General features: G+C 40.8%; 1 protein-coding gene across 1 annotated transcript in view; it reads left to right on the top strand.

The window, feature by feature from the left end:
• Positions 1-2,897: 2,897 nt before the first annotated feature.
• Positions 2,898-17,161, top strand: part of chd1 (chromodomain helicase DNA binding protein 1) — a 43,506-nt gene continuing 29,242 nt past the window's right edge. The window contains exons 1-8 of the mRNA XM_034095609.1: positions 2,898-3,232; positions 5,009-5,124; positions 6,275-6,476; positions 9,440-9,562; positions 9,665-9,855; positions 10,797-11,071; positions 13,222-13,447; positions 15,026-15,126. Of these exons, the coding sequence (XP_033951500.1) occupies positions 5,072-5,124; positions 6,275-6,476; positions 9,440-9,562; positions 9,665-9,855; positions 10,797-11,071; positions 13,222-13,447; positions 15,026-15,126 (1,171 nt within the window). The 5' untranslated portion in view covers positions 2,898-3,232; positions 5,009-5,071. The remainder of the gene's footprint in view (positions 3,233-5,008; positions 5,125-6,274; positions 6,477-9,439; positions 9,563-9,664; positions 9,856-10,796; positions 11,072-13,221; positions 13,448-15,025; positions 15,127-17,161) is intronic.

Raw genomic sequence — 17,161 nt, forward strand, 5'->3', positions numbered from 1 at the left:
AGGGACAGTGTTATCCCACAGACATTAGGACTGCTAAACACCTGAGCTCTGTGCCTCCATGAACATTCATCTGTTTGGCATCTTACAATTCACTTATTTATCTAAATAGTTATCACTGTAATAAACCTGATTTAATTTCATTTTACTGTACAATAAGTCATTTTACATTATGTTCTTTTATATATCATATTCTATTTACGCGTGTATAGACTTCTTGCACCATTTTTTTACTTGTTTGATTGTGTATGTCTATGTTGGAGGAACTCGGGACTTAAGATTTTCATTGCCATTTCTACACTGTAGCTCAGGGATGGGCAAATGGCGGCCCGCGGGCCGCATGTGGCCCCCACCTCCTCTTTTTGCGGCCCTCATATTAATTTATAAACAACGTAATTAATTAAAAAAATAAAAATAAAAAATAAATATATTTTTTTTCCATTTGTTTTACTTGTAGTACTGATACCGTCCACTAGACTCCTAGTTACGTCGCGAGCTGCGTACATGATTTCAAATACCACAAAATAATCTGTGATGCATTTGTGTGTATTGTGTTTGTTTCCCGGGGAAACCCTCACAAGAAACACCGGCTGTTGTTATGCCTGCTGTGACGTTAAATTGCCTCTTATAATTATGCCTTTACAAGCTTAAAAGTTGTATTTATCATCTGAATTTGGCGAAAAAAGTTTAATATTCTTAAAAAGACTTTGTTTATTTGAAATCAGATGAAAACAAACTGTCACGGACCCTGCCGTGTTATCTATGATTACTACGCTTTTCATTCAAATTACAGCGGGAGGGAGGGGAGTGGCGCTGAGGAACATCAAAGTGCGGGCGTGTTGACATTCCCCTTATTGTGGAATAAGGAGAATGCAGAGACTGGCTACAAGTGTTTTAGGTTCAAGTTAGACAACTAATGTCTGGGTTAATCTCAATACACACAATTCCCGTGCTTTCCAATAGTTTAAAATAGCTTTATTCCACTGTTTAATAACCTGTTCAATACAAACATGCCACTTGTACAAATGAAATAACATTTCTGTGAACTGATATTTGTTTAGTGAGCTTATTAGAGGATGTTCCCATCTATTGGGGATGTTCCCTTTGATTGTAAAATGTCAATGAAGATGTCAGACTTAGTATATTTGTTAATAATTACATACAACACATGGAATTTTTGTGTGTTCCAAGTGAATCTGCGGCCCCCTGGTGGCCAGTACATCAATTATGTGGCCCCCACCACCATCAAAGTTGCCCATCCCTGCTGTAGCTAATGTGCATATGACATTAAAACCTTTGAATCTTTGAATAATTCCCTCACATGAGACAATGCATTTCTGCTCTGATTGAAAAAAATATATAATGAGTGTTCAGTGCAGTGGAACACAGCTCATATGCTCATATGAAGCTACATTAGTTATACTCAGACTATATATAAATACTCCGGCTCGTACTCAGTGTCCTGCGCCTTTAAATTCATCCCATACATGCTTCACGTGCACACATTGCTATGTTCTGCGACAAATGTCTGCAGGAGGATGCTGCAAGTGTCCAAGGAAGCGGATCTCATTATTTCCTCCACATTACCTCTGGTTTTATTTCCATATGAAGCATCAGCAGCCCTCACTGCTGCTGTTTCCATGCACTGCTCAATACAAGATATGTGGAGGAATGAGAGTGTCTGCATGCTGTGGAGAAATTGAGTGATGTCATCAACTCACCCTGTCAGCCCATTGTGAGTCTTCAGTCGGGAACTTTAGGTTATTATTGAGGGTAACGAGAGAGTGAGCATCCATCGGATCTCTGCAGAATCTCAGCTTCCGTCCCGGAGCTGATGGATTCCTGGCTCACTTCCTATTGGCTCATAATAACCGTAAACATCCAGCATCTTCCAGCCAACCAATCAAAAGGAGGCCTGGATATTGTCCCATTTCAATATGTTTGTGATTATGCATCAAATATCAATTTACTTTGTTTAAAAATGGTATGATTAAATGTCTGAATAACATCAGATTTGATATGAATGTAGATGAATGCATCATGTGTTAAACAAACATGACCGGCAGATGGCGCTGCTCTATCAGCTGTTTATTCTCACACCGGCTGCTGCACACTGTAGTGTTATACTCAGGTCACTATAACACAGTAGACAAGTAGATTTACAGAAGTACATTTTGAGGTAGTACTCAGATCGCGTACTTGAGTAAAAGTAGAAGTACCAGAGTGTAGGAATACTCTGTTACAATTAAAAGTCCTGCATTCAATAATCAAAATATAGTGAAAGTAGCGACAGTGAAAGTAGTCATTGTGCAGATTGGTCCATTTCAGAATAATATATATGATATGTTTTATAATGATTGATCTTTAAAGTGTTCTCAAAGCTGGTAAAGGTGCAGCTAGTCTGAATGACTTTGTATACTGCAGGGTAACTTGTGAATTTACTCCAGGTGTAACTAAAGTCTGATTTAACACTTGATTATATTTCACATCCTTCATCCACATCTGTAAAGTAACTAAAGGTATTAAATAAATGTAGTGGAGTCAAAGCACACCATTTACCTCTGAATTGTAGTGGAGTTGAAGTACAAAGTAGCATAACATTGAAATACTCAGGTAAAGTACAATCTAGTACATCAAGTACAAATCTAGTTAGCTACTTTTCACCTCTGAATGCCCAGTGATTGGTAGGGGGAGCTGTGAATGAAAAGTGCTTTATAAATACATTTTATTTGATCTTTACCTCCCGTAGTGTTTCATTGTGCTCTGGTTTTATTCTATGTGTCCTGTGGAAGTATGTCTACAAAAACTATCTAAAACTATCTGCTGCCAGATGTTCGCTGCCGATGCAGTGTAGTGAGGCGCACCGTCCTGACGTCACTGTCCGGGGTTTCCTAGTGAAGTGAACCCTACGGCGTCATGGCGGAGGCCGGTTGTCGGAAGACCCTGGTTTGAAATGCCAGTTTTCTACAATTATAGTTGACAAACGAGGAACAAGACTTTGCTTGCATCTAGCTCGGGAAAGGGGATTTACTTGAGGGGGAGGAAAACCACCAGTGCACCGGTTCTGCTGAACGGAACCGTTCGGGGCTGCTCTCCCTAACTGGGAGAAAGCTAGCTAGCTAGCCTAAGGTAGCCTTAGCTATCGCAGCTGCTAGCTCGCTAGTTAAATAAAAGAAGAAAGGACCTCTGAAGTGGAAAGTCGGATTTAAACAACAATTATATTGGAGTTTGCCAGGTAACGTGAAATAACACCAGATAACATGCTGCGTAGAGTAACTTATCCCTTAGTTCATTGAGGAAAGTAAGCTAATGTTGATGTGGTAAAAACCGCGAGAAGTGAGCGGCGAATGAAAACAAGATGGAAGAGGGTGAAGTTAGGTTAGCTAATTTGGTTTGTGGTTTTAATAATGAATACTAAATACATTTAGTACTCTCATGTGGACCACTACGTGCCCAGACATTTGCATAGTGAAATAGTCTCGATTGAATAACGCGGAATGTCGGCTATAGCTGGAGAGAGAACATTCCAGAGGTGCTAAGATGAACTAGCGCAAAGTTTTGTCATTTTGTTAGCTTCCGTGCTAGCCTCGTGCTTCATAACGTTAGCTAGCTACTTTCCTTGGCAACGTTAGTAAACGATGGACTATCACCCCTAGCTCACTTCATGCTAACTGAACCAACAATAATGTAAAATAAAAACATGGCACGACATTTAACAGTTGCCCACATTGTTCTAACACATGTTGTAGAATAAAACAGATGCTTTAACTGTTTTACATGTTATGATTGTGTAACTCCGAGGATCATAATACTAGCACAACAGATAGCTAACACTGGTTGATTTAACATTGGGGACAGTTAGTATCCTGTAGCAATTAAGTGGCCATAAATTAGTATCCTGCTAGGGGTTATACGGTCATTGTATTATAAAATACTGGCTGGCGCGTTAGCGGTGTCTGCATACATTACGTCCCCCCCGCCATCGGTTAATATTGGCGTCATTGGCTGATAGTAGCTAGTTAGCTTCATGCTAACCACTATCCACACTTAGCTCGGATGACACCTGTGTAGGAAGAAGTCCGTTTACTACGAGGTTTTGTTTGGGCTTGGCTAAAGTTTAAGTGGTTATTTGGGGTTTAAGAGTGTCCACGGAGATTTGTGTGGATGTAAAACACGCTGCTTCTGTGCAGGCCTGGTAGGCCGCTGCGGGGAGACCAAATGCAGCTAAGTTCAGAGACTAACCGTCCCAACATCACCCATCTGTTCTGGGTTCAGATACCCAATAATAAAGAAGTGTTTTGGTGATCGACAGTTAAAACTCTCTAAGAACTCAACTGTAGGTCATTGATTACTTTTCACGATTTTCCTCATTAAAACATGTCTCGTGTGCAACTGTATTGACAGCTCCCCCAGCACAGGTCAGAAGCAGAATTCCTTTATTCTTCCCATAGAGGGGAAATGTACATTGTTACAGCAGTATAGAGATGAACAATTGAAATATCACAATATTGGATGATAAGAAGAAGGCATTCCTATAGTATTTAAAATACAATAAAAATGTACAGAAGTACACATTTATGCTATTACGTAAGCAGTATTAATAAGTGTAACAATGTAGAATCATGTGTGCTAGCGGGTTGATTGCAGTATTAAATAAACCTGAAATTATACATTTACATTTACATTTACAGATTCTTGTTGGAATAGGTTAATTGGTTGGTGCAGGGGCTATAGTTGTTCAGGGATGGTGTACTGCAAACATTGTAAGCGTTTTTACATGCAGTGTGTTATTTTTTTTAACAAGACGAAGGCACAGCCCTGGTATTTCCCTTCCCTATATGATGTCTTTATTTCTTATGGCATACAGGATACTGTATGTCACATTGTTGTAAGAGCCGGAGACTCTCATTTGCAACAGCTCACCTGTAGCTGTTGTGCATATGACCAATACATGTTTAAATCTTTTCCTGACTGACTTTCTAATGTTGTTAATATATTTCTTCCCCGACAGATTAACCACGTGGAGCATAGTAGTAAAGGTCGTCAGGGGGAAGTCTATACTTTGGGCTTCAACATGGCTGGACGCAGCGAGGAGGAAAGTGTCACCAACAGCGGTGCAGAATCAAGGTAATAACTCATCTTTTACTCGAGCACTTCGGAGTAGTTTTGATGATGGAATGACACCGCTAATGATATATGTATTCCTATGTATCTAAGCCTTATGTTTACACATCAGACGGGCGCAGAATTTCTGTGTCTGGGACGCTGCCATCTTTTGTTTGTTTACGTTGAAATGTGTCATTTGTGAAGTAACAGACTAAAGGTCTAATGTCGTACCACAGCTGTTCACGGTGTTTCTGTGACTGTGTGTGAATTACACCACAGAGCAGTACTGCGTTAAGGCAGACTTCTACCATGCTGAAAGGACGGCCGAATTGATCATCTTATGATCTTAAAGATTGCAACGTCAACTATGCTAAACATGTCATCCATCTCAAATCTGCACATGCACATATATATAATTTATTAACACATTTCTGAACCGAAAGACACTAAGATGTGTTCTGGTAATGTAACGCCTCTGATATATGGGGAGACATAATTATAGTGAAGTAAATATAAACTTTTTACAAACATTTCTAAACATGTCACACAATTGTACACGACCCCCTTTATGTTTTAGTCAATCTTTGCACGTCAACTCGATGGTCTTTTTAACCTTGTTTCATATTTTAAACATCATGTAAGCCCATGAATTGACTATTTCTTGCAACATGTAAGAAGCTGTGTGTGTGTGTGTGTGTGTGTGTGTGTGTGTGTGTGTGTGTGTGTGTGTGTGTGTGTGTGTGTGTGTGTGTGTGTGTGTGTGTGTGTGTGTGTGTGTGTGTGTGTGTGTGTGTGTGTGTGTGTGTGTGTGTGTGTGTGTGTGGTGTGTGTGTGTGTGTGTGTGTGTGTGTGTGTGTGTGTGTGTGTGTGTGTGTGTTGTATTCAACCCGTCACATTAGACGCTGTGCAAAGATAACATTTTATATCCGACATCACTTCCTCTGTAAATATGATGGCATTGTCTAAAGAAATAAGACGGTAGCATATTTTAGTGTCTTATTGGGTTTAATTATACACCCGGTCTGAATGGATGTTTATAATAATAATAAATTGAGAACTATAATTTAGTTGTGCCAGCTATTATATTGTGGTTTCAATGACTCTCATAGGCTGCTTGGATTTGTGGATGACTCATGTGTGTTTTATCATTTTCTTTTTTTACACATTACAGTAATTCTGATGATGAATCGGGTTCTGGGTCGGGCTCCGCGTCAGGGTCAGGGTCCAGTTCCAGCTCCTCCAGCAGCAGCAGCCAATCAGGGAGCAGTGACTCAGGAAGTGGATCAGACTCTGGCAGCGGGTCAGATTCTGACACGAAGAAAACCAAGGAGAAGATCGAAGCGCCAAATAAGTCAAACATCGATGGAGCTGAGGTAAACGCACGAGAAAGACAGATGTTTTCCTTGTTGCCTCTCAATCTCGACATGAGTGGATGCCTGTGTGCAGATGTTTTATCTAGGGATCTAAAATCCGCATTGCCGATATTAACCCTATTTTCTATCAACAGCACATTGGGGATTAGGTGATATGCGGTGATGGCAGTAACTAATATATATCAGTTTTACTGGGCCTATTATTAGAACTCTTGCTGAGGGCGATATACTGTAACGTTAAAGTATTTCACGCCGCAGTTTTCTCCACCCTTCTCCTATCTGGGAGGAACAGCAGGGCATGTTTCAGGATTTAAGGGATCGGTTAATGAAATCCAACATTCAGACGGTTATTGCGACTTGTTATCACTTCCCTCGGATACATGTTTTTCAAAAACTTTGGCTGAAGTGGCTATTGGGTGTTCATTCTTCAGTGTCTGAGGCACAGACACAAAAACGCATGTTGTGAAATTCCATTGTTCATGTTGGCTGTTTAGGTAAAGTGACCGCTGTGGTTTTAGTTGCCTCCGCTCTTAACTGCTTCGTGTGGGTATGAGATGAACAGTGAAATAAAAAAATAATTTCCATGTAAAAAAAGTCACAGTTTGTTGTAAAACTGTTGAAATATAAGACGATGAAAAATACGCAACTAGTAGGGGTGTAGCGGTTCACAAACATTTCGGTTCGGTACGTACCTCGGTTTTTAGGTCACGGTTCGTTTAAAAAAAGAAAAGAAAAGCAATGTATTATTAAACTGTGAATATTCACTCAAATAAATACAAAATATAAACATTAAGGTGCAGCATTTCGATGAACTGGAATAATCTGTACTGTACTAGTACCTAAGCAGCCAGTTTGACATCATGACTTGCTTGTCATTGTATTTTCATGTTGTTTTAAAGAAAGATGAACTTGTCCACATTGCTTGCCGAAAGGGCAGATCTGCTAGCAATGTCTCCTGCTGTGGAGAACACCCTCTCGCTAGGGACAGAGGTAGCAGATACAGCCAGGTAGCGCTTTGCTAACATGGCAACATAAGGATATTTGCCGTTTGTAATAGCTTTGGCTCGGTCTGAACTCTCTGCGAGTGGTGGAGGCTTACATGCTAGCGGGAGTTCGGTTTGCACTTCAGTCTTTTTCTTTTGGTACCGGTGATATTCACGTTCGGGTGATACCTTTTCAAATGAGTGTGCAAGCTTGATGTATTGCCAGCCGCGTAACCAATGTTAGTTGAACAATGCCGACAAACGGCTTTGGTTCGGTCCACCTGTCTTTGTCCGTCATCCTTGTACGTAACTGAGAAACCAAAATGTTCCCAAACCGGAGACTTCAATGATGCTGGAGGATTTAACTTTATCTGCGTTCGTCATTTCGACAGTTCCTCAAATTACTGACTACATTTGAACGCATCCCTGTGACCAGCTCTCATAGTATGCCTCTCGTCCAATGAAATGACTTGCTCGCTCTATGACGCGTTGAACCCAATGTGAGCAAATTACTCTGAATGCTGCGACGCAGCACCTGAGATTACTTCCAAAAAGTTGTTCACGTTCTCAATTTTTTATGTTTAACGTTATATTCGTTCGGTACACGTGTACGTATACCGTTACATCCCTAGCAACTAGAAAGACTACAAATCCCAGAGTCCCGGTCCCGCATGCTGGCTCTTACGGAACCGACTAACGGCCCGTCCACACACAGGCATGAAAAAAATCTTTCAAAGCTTCGCCCACTCACTTGAATGGGGTGACGTAGAAGAATTTTAATCTTCACTGAACTGCATTGTGGGGAGTGGAGCGTGGCTTTGCATCGCGAGCATCAAAAGTTGAGCAATGTTCAACTTTTGATGCTCCCGATGCTTTCGAAGCTGGCATCAGCCAATCAAATCCCGTTTATGCAAATCCCGCCAGTACAAGCGCTAGCCAATCAAACCGCGTGTAAGCTGGGAGAGCCAGACCGCAGTTCATTTCCTCATATTCCAAACGAGAAGTTACGGTAGCAAATCACCCGGTTCTTTACGACCAGAACTATTACCGGGATACTAACCGGAGGAACCAGACATGGAGGGAGGTGGCAGAGACAGTGGGTGAACCTGGTAGGTTTTCGCCTGTTTGGGGAGTTTATATCCAGTTTACTTCGTTTTAACATTGCTATTGCTTTGTATGTCGGGGGCGGGAGATTCATGTGATTGGTTGTTGGTCGCCTTGGGCGCGTGAAATCGCCAAGCTTCAGACACGCCCAGCAGCAAGATTTTTCACGATGTTTTTCATGCCTGTGTGTGGACGGCCCGTAACTCCCTTTGTGTGTGCAGCTCTCAACGTGCCCAGACTTGGAGTAATTTTCTCCTCTTTTAATACTTTCCGCCTCGTTCTGAAAGAAAGGAGTGAAATGTTTCAACGTGGCTGGTGTGTGGTGCGAGACGGGAGATGTAGTTCATTGAGCGTTTCACACAAAAATGTGTTACTTCACAGTTTTACGACACATTTTAATTTTTTTGACTTGCAAAATTATCTTTTAAATTTACAAACATCATATGTGATATCATATCAACTGGCATTTCTTTATAAACTGTACCCGGTGTCCTTCTATAGTCCATTTCCTGTTGTTTGTCTTACCCCGGCTGATACTTCACTAAATCCACTGTTTTAATTGTTCCCTATATTGCCCCTATGCCCTGTAAGGTGTCCTTGGGTGTTATGAAAGGCGCCCCCCAAAATAAATGTATTATTATTTATTATGTGTAATTCGTGGCACAATTTAAACGGGAACGAAAGATAATCTTTCTCTCCATCGACTTCAATGCATACTTTTTCAGAAATAAGGTCCCATGGAGGAAAGGGAGGGACTTCGCCTCTATTTGCAAAACTCGAGAGCTACAATGGCTTGATGGGAACTAGTTGGACTCATTTCCAGTAAAAGCCTTTGAACTTGTTCACATGTCTTTCCTCTCCACTCATTGATTGCAGTTCTGGAAGTCCAACCCAAGTATCCTAGCAGTGCAAAGATCTGCTATGCTCAGGAAACAGCAGCTTCAGCAACAGCAGCAGCAGCAGCAACAGCAGAGACAAAGCTCCTCTGGATCTGATGAGGTTTGTTTACGATCCCCCAAAGCAGATGTTCTGATTGAGCGCTAAGAAGGTGCACTAAATGAATCGGCGCTCTCTGATTGTGCGACTGTCTGTCTCTTCTAGGACTCGTCAAGTAGCGATGGATCTGACTCATCAAGTGGATCCAAAAGGAGAAAAAATTCAGGCTCCTCTGGATCAGGCTCTGGGTCTGGGAGTGGTTCTGGATCAGACTCGTCCGCTGAGGAGAAGAGTGAAGAAACGGCGTCAGACTATGAGCCTAGTCACACAATCAAAAGCAGAAAGCCCCCGACCAAGTGAGTGCACAGTTGCCCTGTTTTAATTGGATGTCTATTTCCATCTTATAGTAGCCTCTCACCTCAGTTGGTAAGGACTACAAATAACAACTGTTCATGTCTCAGGACCAGAGGTGGGAAGTAGTGGAGTACACATACTTCGTTAGTGTACTTAAGTACATTGTTCTGGTATCAGTACTTTACTCCACTACTTATTTTTCTGACGACCTTTTACAGTTCTAACTCAAATACCTGTACTTTCTACTTCTTATATGTTGAACACAAATACCTGTACTTTCTACTTCTCACATGTTGAACACAAATACCTTTACTTTCTACTTCTCACATGTTGAACACAAATACCTTTACTTTCTACTTCTCACATGTTGAACTCAAATACCTGTACTTTCTACTTCTCACATGTTGAACTCAAATACCTGTACTTTCTACTTCTTACATGTTGAACACAAATACCTGTACTTTCTACTTCTCACATGTTGAACACAAATACCTGTACTTTCTACTTCTTACATGTTGAACACAAATACCTGTACTTTATACTTCTTACATGTTGAACACAAATACCTGTACTTTCTACTTCTCACATGTTGAACACAAATACCTGTACTTTCTACTTCTTACATGTTGAACACAAATACCTGTACTTTATACTTCTTACATGTTGAACTCAAATACCTGTACTTTCTACTTCTTACATGTTGAACTCAAATACCTGTACTTTCTACTTCTTACATGTTGAACTCAAATACCTGTACTTTCTACTTCTTACATGTTGAACTCAAATACCTGTACTTTCTACTTCTCACAGTACATTTCAAAGCCGCTTTACTTTGACTTGAGTAAAGAAGTTTAGTCAGTACTTCTACTTTCACCAGAGTATTTTTAAACACGAGTATCTGTACTTCTACTTGAGTAAAGGATGTGTGTACTTCTACCCTCAGGATGAATTATCGGAACGGGAAGAAAAGCACCAACCAGAAGAAGAAAAAGTCCACGAATCATTCTTCTTCTGATGAGGATGATGAGTACAAGAAGGCGGCCGCTGCGGGGCCCCGGCGGCAGGCCACGGTCAACGTCAGCTACAAGGAGGACGATGACCTGAAGACCGACTCCGACGACCTGGTGGAAGTTCTCGGTGAAGACGTCCCGGCGCCTGAGGAAGACGAGTTCGAGACGTTGGAGAAAGTAATGGAGTCCAGGATAGGGAGGAAAAGAGGTAAGGAACACGCTGATTAATCTGTTTTTATTGAACTATTCCTTCAAGACTATGGGGGTAATTCAGTCATTTTAGCCGTTGCTATTTACTTACAGATGTTGGGGTGTTATAAGTCTGCTTAAACATATTTATTTCTTATCGGTGGAACGTTTAAATTACAGACTGGAAAATTGACTGCTCAGATCTTTGGTCTCACAAATCTTGAACTTCCTGTTAGGGATGCTCCGATCGGCTATTTTGGAGCCGGAATCAGTATCGGACGAAGTGGGCGGGGCCTATGGGGATCTTCCATTTAAAGTGATGTTTAAAACTCAGTTAATGCTCATTCACTGGCGCTTCCACAAACAACAACCAACATAATTATTACATTCAAATGAAGTGCATTATTCAAGTTTACATTAACTTTGGAGAATAACAGTATCGTCTCACGCAGCTCACTGATCCATTAACGAGTGACCCGACAGTAGGGCTGAACGATATATCGTGTCATGGCGATTACCGCGATATGCGCATGCGAGATATTAACACCGCAGGGACGTGCGGTTTTATTCATTTTTTTTTTTAGGACGTGCCATAACCTCTTAAGCACGTGGACCCCCCCCCACAGTTTTTTTTCGAGACTGTGTCTCAGGGCTTCTTACCATTTATGAAACTATTCATGTGTAGCACCAGATTAGCGGGAAGAATCTCAGCTAACTGAAGATATGAACCATTTTTACCAAAACAAAACACAAGGGTAATACCAAGCCTCTGAATTGGCACTAAGCAAAAAAATGCTAACAAACTTTAGCACAGAATTCAAAATAAAGATACCCTTATTACTTATCGAAACTGCACATACAATATATCTGATTAAAGCTGAGACTCCACAGATTATTTAAGTATCATCACTGAGCGATCCGATCTTGCGACAGGGGAAGCAAACACACATCACAACACGTACCTTTACGGAGCTTTTACGGGAGATCGTCTCACCGTAGCTGTCGATCTGATCAAAAGACGTGTTCAATGGCATTAAAACAAGAAAAAACGCGGCTGAATCGGTTGATCCATAGGTTGATAATGTATCTGTGGCTTTGAAGCAATTGTTTATAATCCATAATTCCATTTTTATGTAAAAATCGGAGCACAAAAGTTAGCTGCTAATGGTAGCCACCAGAGTGTATGCAGCTTCCGGTTCTGGCTACGTGTCACTCACTCCTTATTTGTTCATGTGTTGGTGTGTGTAGAGCGTGCCCTCGATTCCATTGGCTCTGACGGTTATAAAGACATTTAATTCGTCGAAATCGACCAATGGGGCCAGAGATATGGAAAATCCACCCAAATGACCCCAGAAGTGTTTTTTTTGTGCTAAATCTGTCTAAAAAGGTCAAAGGTCACTTGTTTTGCATCAATCTTGATACAGGGTACTTATTATATGTTGTACTTTGGATTCCTAAAGCTTTTAGTCTACTAACCCATCATCCAAGGTTAGTTTTCACTATAAGTAAAAAAGAATTTTCGAATCCTTCATCCGGTTAAATATAGTTAAAAAAACGCAATATATATCGCAGGGGGGGGGGGGGGAATCGCAATGTCAGTTTTTTTCAATATCGCGCAGCCCTACCCGACAGTGAAGAATAAATATATTTATAACTAGTTTAGTTTGTTCCAGAGGTAGATCAAATAGTGTGTTAGGTCTAACTCTTAGTGTGTGTTGCTCCGCTCACCGGTCCGTCACAGCGGGATTTCTGCTTCACACACGTTGCACACCGCTATTTTACTGTCTTTTTCGGACACCTTAAAATACTGCCAGACTGGTGAAGCTGTTTTGCCGCACACAGAGAAAAGTGTCATGTATTTTACGTCGGCGGCCAATCGATCGGAGCATCCCTACTTCCTGTTTATATGTACCGTAAAAACTTGTGCCGCTGCTTTTAATTGAACTGTTCACATCTTAAACGGCACTGTAACTTTTATCCATGTATTTTTTCTTTTAATGTTTATTATCTTTTCTTTTTAATGACTGATTTTAAATGCCATTTTCTTAATGTCTTTCGTTTTTTATAAAGCACTTTGAATTGCCTTGTGTTGAAAGGTGCTGTATAAATAAACTTGCCTTGCCTTGAGTTCTAAGGATGAATTTGACATTGTTTTAACTTTCCTAACAGCCACAGGAAGTGTCACCACCGTGTACGCCATAGAAGCCGACGGGGACCCTAATCTCAACTTCAATCCCAACAAAGAGGCTGGGGACATCCAGTATCTGATAAAGTGGAAGAACTGGGCGCATATCCACAACACCTGGGAGACAGAGGACACACTCAAGTTACAGAACGTCAAGGGCATGAAGAAACTGGACAACTTCAAGAAGAAGGATACGGAGAAAAAGAGATGGTGAGAGCGTATTCAAAACCCTTAGATGCATAAGTGGGTCTTTTTGGACCCGGTGAGCTGGTTTTCTTGAAGTATCTTTGCAATTACATTTTTTTTATCATTTCATATTCCAGCTATTCCTCAAAAAACATGTTTTGGATATCATGCCATTCATATTTTAAATTTACATTTTAAGAAATTGTAGTTTTTGTATTTCTACCCCAAGCTTCCACAAGTGGGTCAAAAATGACCCGCATGCATTTTCTATCCTATGGGAACCTTTGATTCTTATCACCTGTTGCTGTCAGGACTACATTCACTGTAGGACACACAGACGACATCACAAGTGACACCTCTCAGGAAGATTATTTTACACAGCAAGATCTGATACCTGTCAGTATAATAATAATACATTATATTTTTATAGGGCTTTTCAAGGACTCAAAGTCGCTTTCCAATATAAGGGAAGGTCAGGGTGGGGGGTATAGGACTATCAAACTTGATGGCATGGATTGATGGGGTGGGCTATGAGTAGACAAGAGAAGAAGAGATGAGTTTTGAAAAGGGACTGGAACACCGTGAGGGTCTCAGAATAGCGAAAATGATAAATTGTGAAAAATTAAATATAAGATATTTCTAGTGTGAACCAAAATATAATACTAAATATTATACAAGTGATTTTTCTTAACCAAAAGGACATAAAAACACATTATTCTAATACGGGTCCTTTTCGACCCACTTATGGAAGATTGTAGTCACTCGTGCATCGAAGGGTTAACCAGTTTAATGCTGAGATTATTACACACTGTGTTACAGACCGACAGTTTTTCTTCTGGCCACTGAGCTGCAGGAAAGACTGCTTTGGCATTTATGATGACGATCACATGACAGACAAAGAAACAGTCTCACTGGCCGGCTTTCCTCCCCTTTGGTTCATACAAGGACCTTACCCGTGCAAAAACCCATACCCAAACATATCCCTTTCTATCCTTATGTATACATATGACCTGCACACATAGGACCTGCATACATATGACCTGCATACATATGACCTGCACACATATGACCTGCATACATATGACCTGCATACATAGGACCTGCACACATATGACCTGCACACATATGACCTGCATACATATGACCTGCACACATATGACCTGCACACATATGACCTGCATACATAGGACCTGCACACATATGACCTGCACACATATGACCTGCATACATATGACCTGCACATATATGACCTGCACATATATGACCTGCACACATAGGACCTGCACACATAGGACCTGCACACATAGGACCTGCACACATAGGACCTGCACACATAGGACCTCTGCAAATAAGACATTGAAAACCACAAGCTAAACGTTGTCCTATATAACTGTTTTTTATTTATTTGGACATATTTGTTTAATTGAGACCATTTTGTTGGTACGAAACATAAACCTATGTTTTGATGCGTCGCTGTCACTTCCTTTCCCGGACATTTGATAACAAGCATGCTACATTTTTATGAATTGTATTTTGTTTTGTTTTTGAGATTAGAAATACAGGCTATTTCTTAGAATCTAATGTTTTTTGGTTTCTCCTCAGGTTAAAAGCTGCATCACCGGAGGATGTAGAGTATTTCAATTGTCAGGAAGAATTAATGGACGACCTGCACTCTCAGTACCAGATTGTGGAGCGAATCATAGGTGAGCTTTCTACATCACTTGTTGTTTGTATTTAGTAGGGGTCGATATTCCGCATTTGACCGATTATCGGTATCGGCATTTTTTTTTTATCAAATTGCCAATAAAACTTTGCCTCTGATGCGGCCGTTTCTCTGGCTGCAGTCACCACTCTGTGTACACGAGCAATGTCCCGCCCACAGCGCTATCTGATAGGCTATTACTGAAGATTTTCCGGGCGGGAGCCAGCCAGAGAGGCGGGACCTTCTCAGACTACAGGCAGGTGAACGCAGACTGAAGCAAGCAGCAGCGCTGAGCGGCAGAGCCATACATGTGTTAAACCGAAGTTCAATAAACATCCCTATCCCCTATGCTGAAGTTGCAAAAACACCACGATCTTATGATCCAATTCTATCAGTTTCCAGTTACACAGGGACGCGGGAAGTCAGTCAGAGTTGGGGGTGCGTGCAGCGTCTCGCAGCGGAGTAACTGTGGTGGGGGGGGGAGCCTCGCAGTTTTTCAGGTTGATATGTGAAGCTCATTAGCTAGCCAACATGTATCTAGCAAATGTTTAGCAAAATATTAGAAGTGACGCTACTAGAGTAACGTTAGGTCGACTGCAATAGCCTCACTTTTAATAGTTTGCAAAACATTACGGGACCCCCTTGAAAACGGGATGGTGCATCTCAAGGGGTTTATCCCAATGAATACAATTTCTATATATATATATATATTAGCTAGCACTAGGGCTGTGCAATTTAATCGATCTTGCGATATATATCGATATTTAATTTTCCGAGAAAGTATCGATATTTCAGCCGCGGGTATCGATACATTAAGTCTGATAACTGTGTTCGTTATACTCGCGTCCAGGAGAGAAGCTTTAAAAAGGAGACTAATTGAGTCTCTGAGAATGTTCAAATGTATACTTTAATTAATAAAAAGCGCGGTAATGTTACAAGCAGAATATAAGCGAAGGGAAGAGAGCGAGCTCCACCGTTCCAGCTGTTAAATATCCTCTGCTGAATCCTCCCTGTGGGCCGGTTGGCGCTGCTGGGGATCGGCCCTCCACGTCTCCAATGTTCGTTGTTGCGCATTACAGAGGATTCAGACATTGCACATTAAATATATAACTAAACATGCCTTTTCTCCTCCTTATCTCTTTCATGACTTTTCATTTAATACATTTTAAACGCTGTAATCAATACTCCAAAAATACCTCACGGCTGGTATCATTTCCGGTAGTTCCGAATGTTGTCTCATGCTACCCACGTCTGTAAACAAACGTATTCAAATAAACTGTACCTTCATTTAATATTCAGCAATAAGAATATCTCGACGTCTATAGTTGTAGTGTTGAAATCAGTAGGTTTCGGTGTGCAACACTCCGTGTCATATCGCTACTAAATTCACCTCTATAGGAAATTGTATATTAGCCACATGCTAAATGCTAACCGGAGATGAAGGATTTTCAGAATAAAAGCTCAACAACTGGTTGTGCACAACAACTTTTGGTTTTTCAGTATAAAACAGCATTTAAACTGACGGTATGTTTATGGTACTTTATGCCATCAAAACATTGATTTTAATTTCTAACAAGTCCCATTCAAATCCCCCGTGTTCCACCTCCTGCTACACCTTTTCATTCTCCATTGTCCATTGTGATACTGCACTTTACAGCTACAGTTTGCACTGTTTCAATAAATGAAACTAATTTTCTCACCACATCTTTTGATTAATTTTGTCCAGTATTTGCAAGCTGGAGACTCTGTTGGAGCCATATATTGTATAATGGATGCTTTCAGTTTTCAGTTGAATTAATTCAATCCAAGTCAATGGAACACTCACAAGATGTCACCAAAATCCCACTGTCCCTTTAAAATCTTTCAGAAAATGATATAAGTGTATCGAATTATATCGAATCGTATCGAATCGTATCGTTGGCTGAATATCGTGATATATATCGTATCGTTGGCTGAATATTGTGTATCGTATCGTATCGTGAGATTAGTGTATCGCCACAGCCCTAGCTAGCACTAGTGTTTTGCAGTTGCTAGCC

The sequence above is a fragment of the Pseudochaenichthys georgianus genome, chromosome 12 (genome assembly GCF_902827115.2).
Source record: "Pseudochaenichthys georgianus chromosome 12, fPseGeo1.2, whole genome shotgun sequence".
Classification (NCBI taxonomy): domain Eukaryota; kingdom Metazoa; phylum Chordata; class Actinopteri; order Perciformes; family Channichthyidae; genus Pseudochaenichthys; species Pseudochaenichthys georgianus.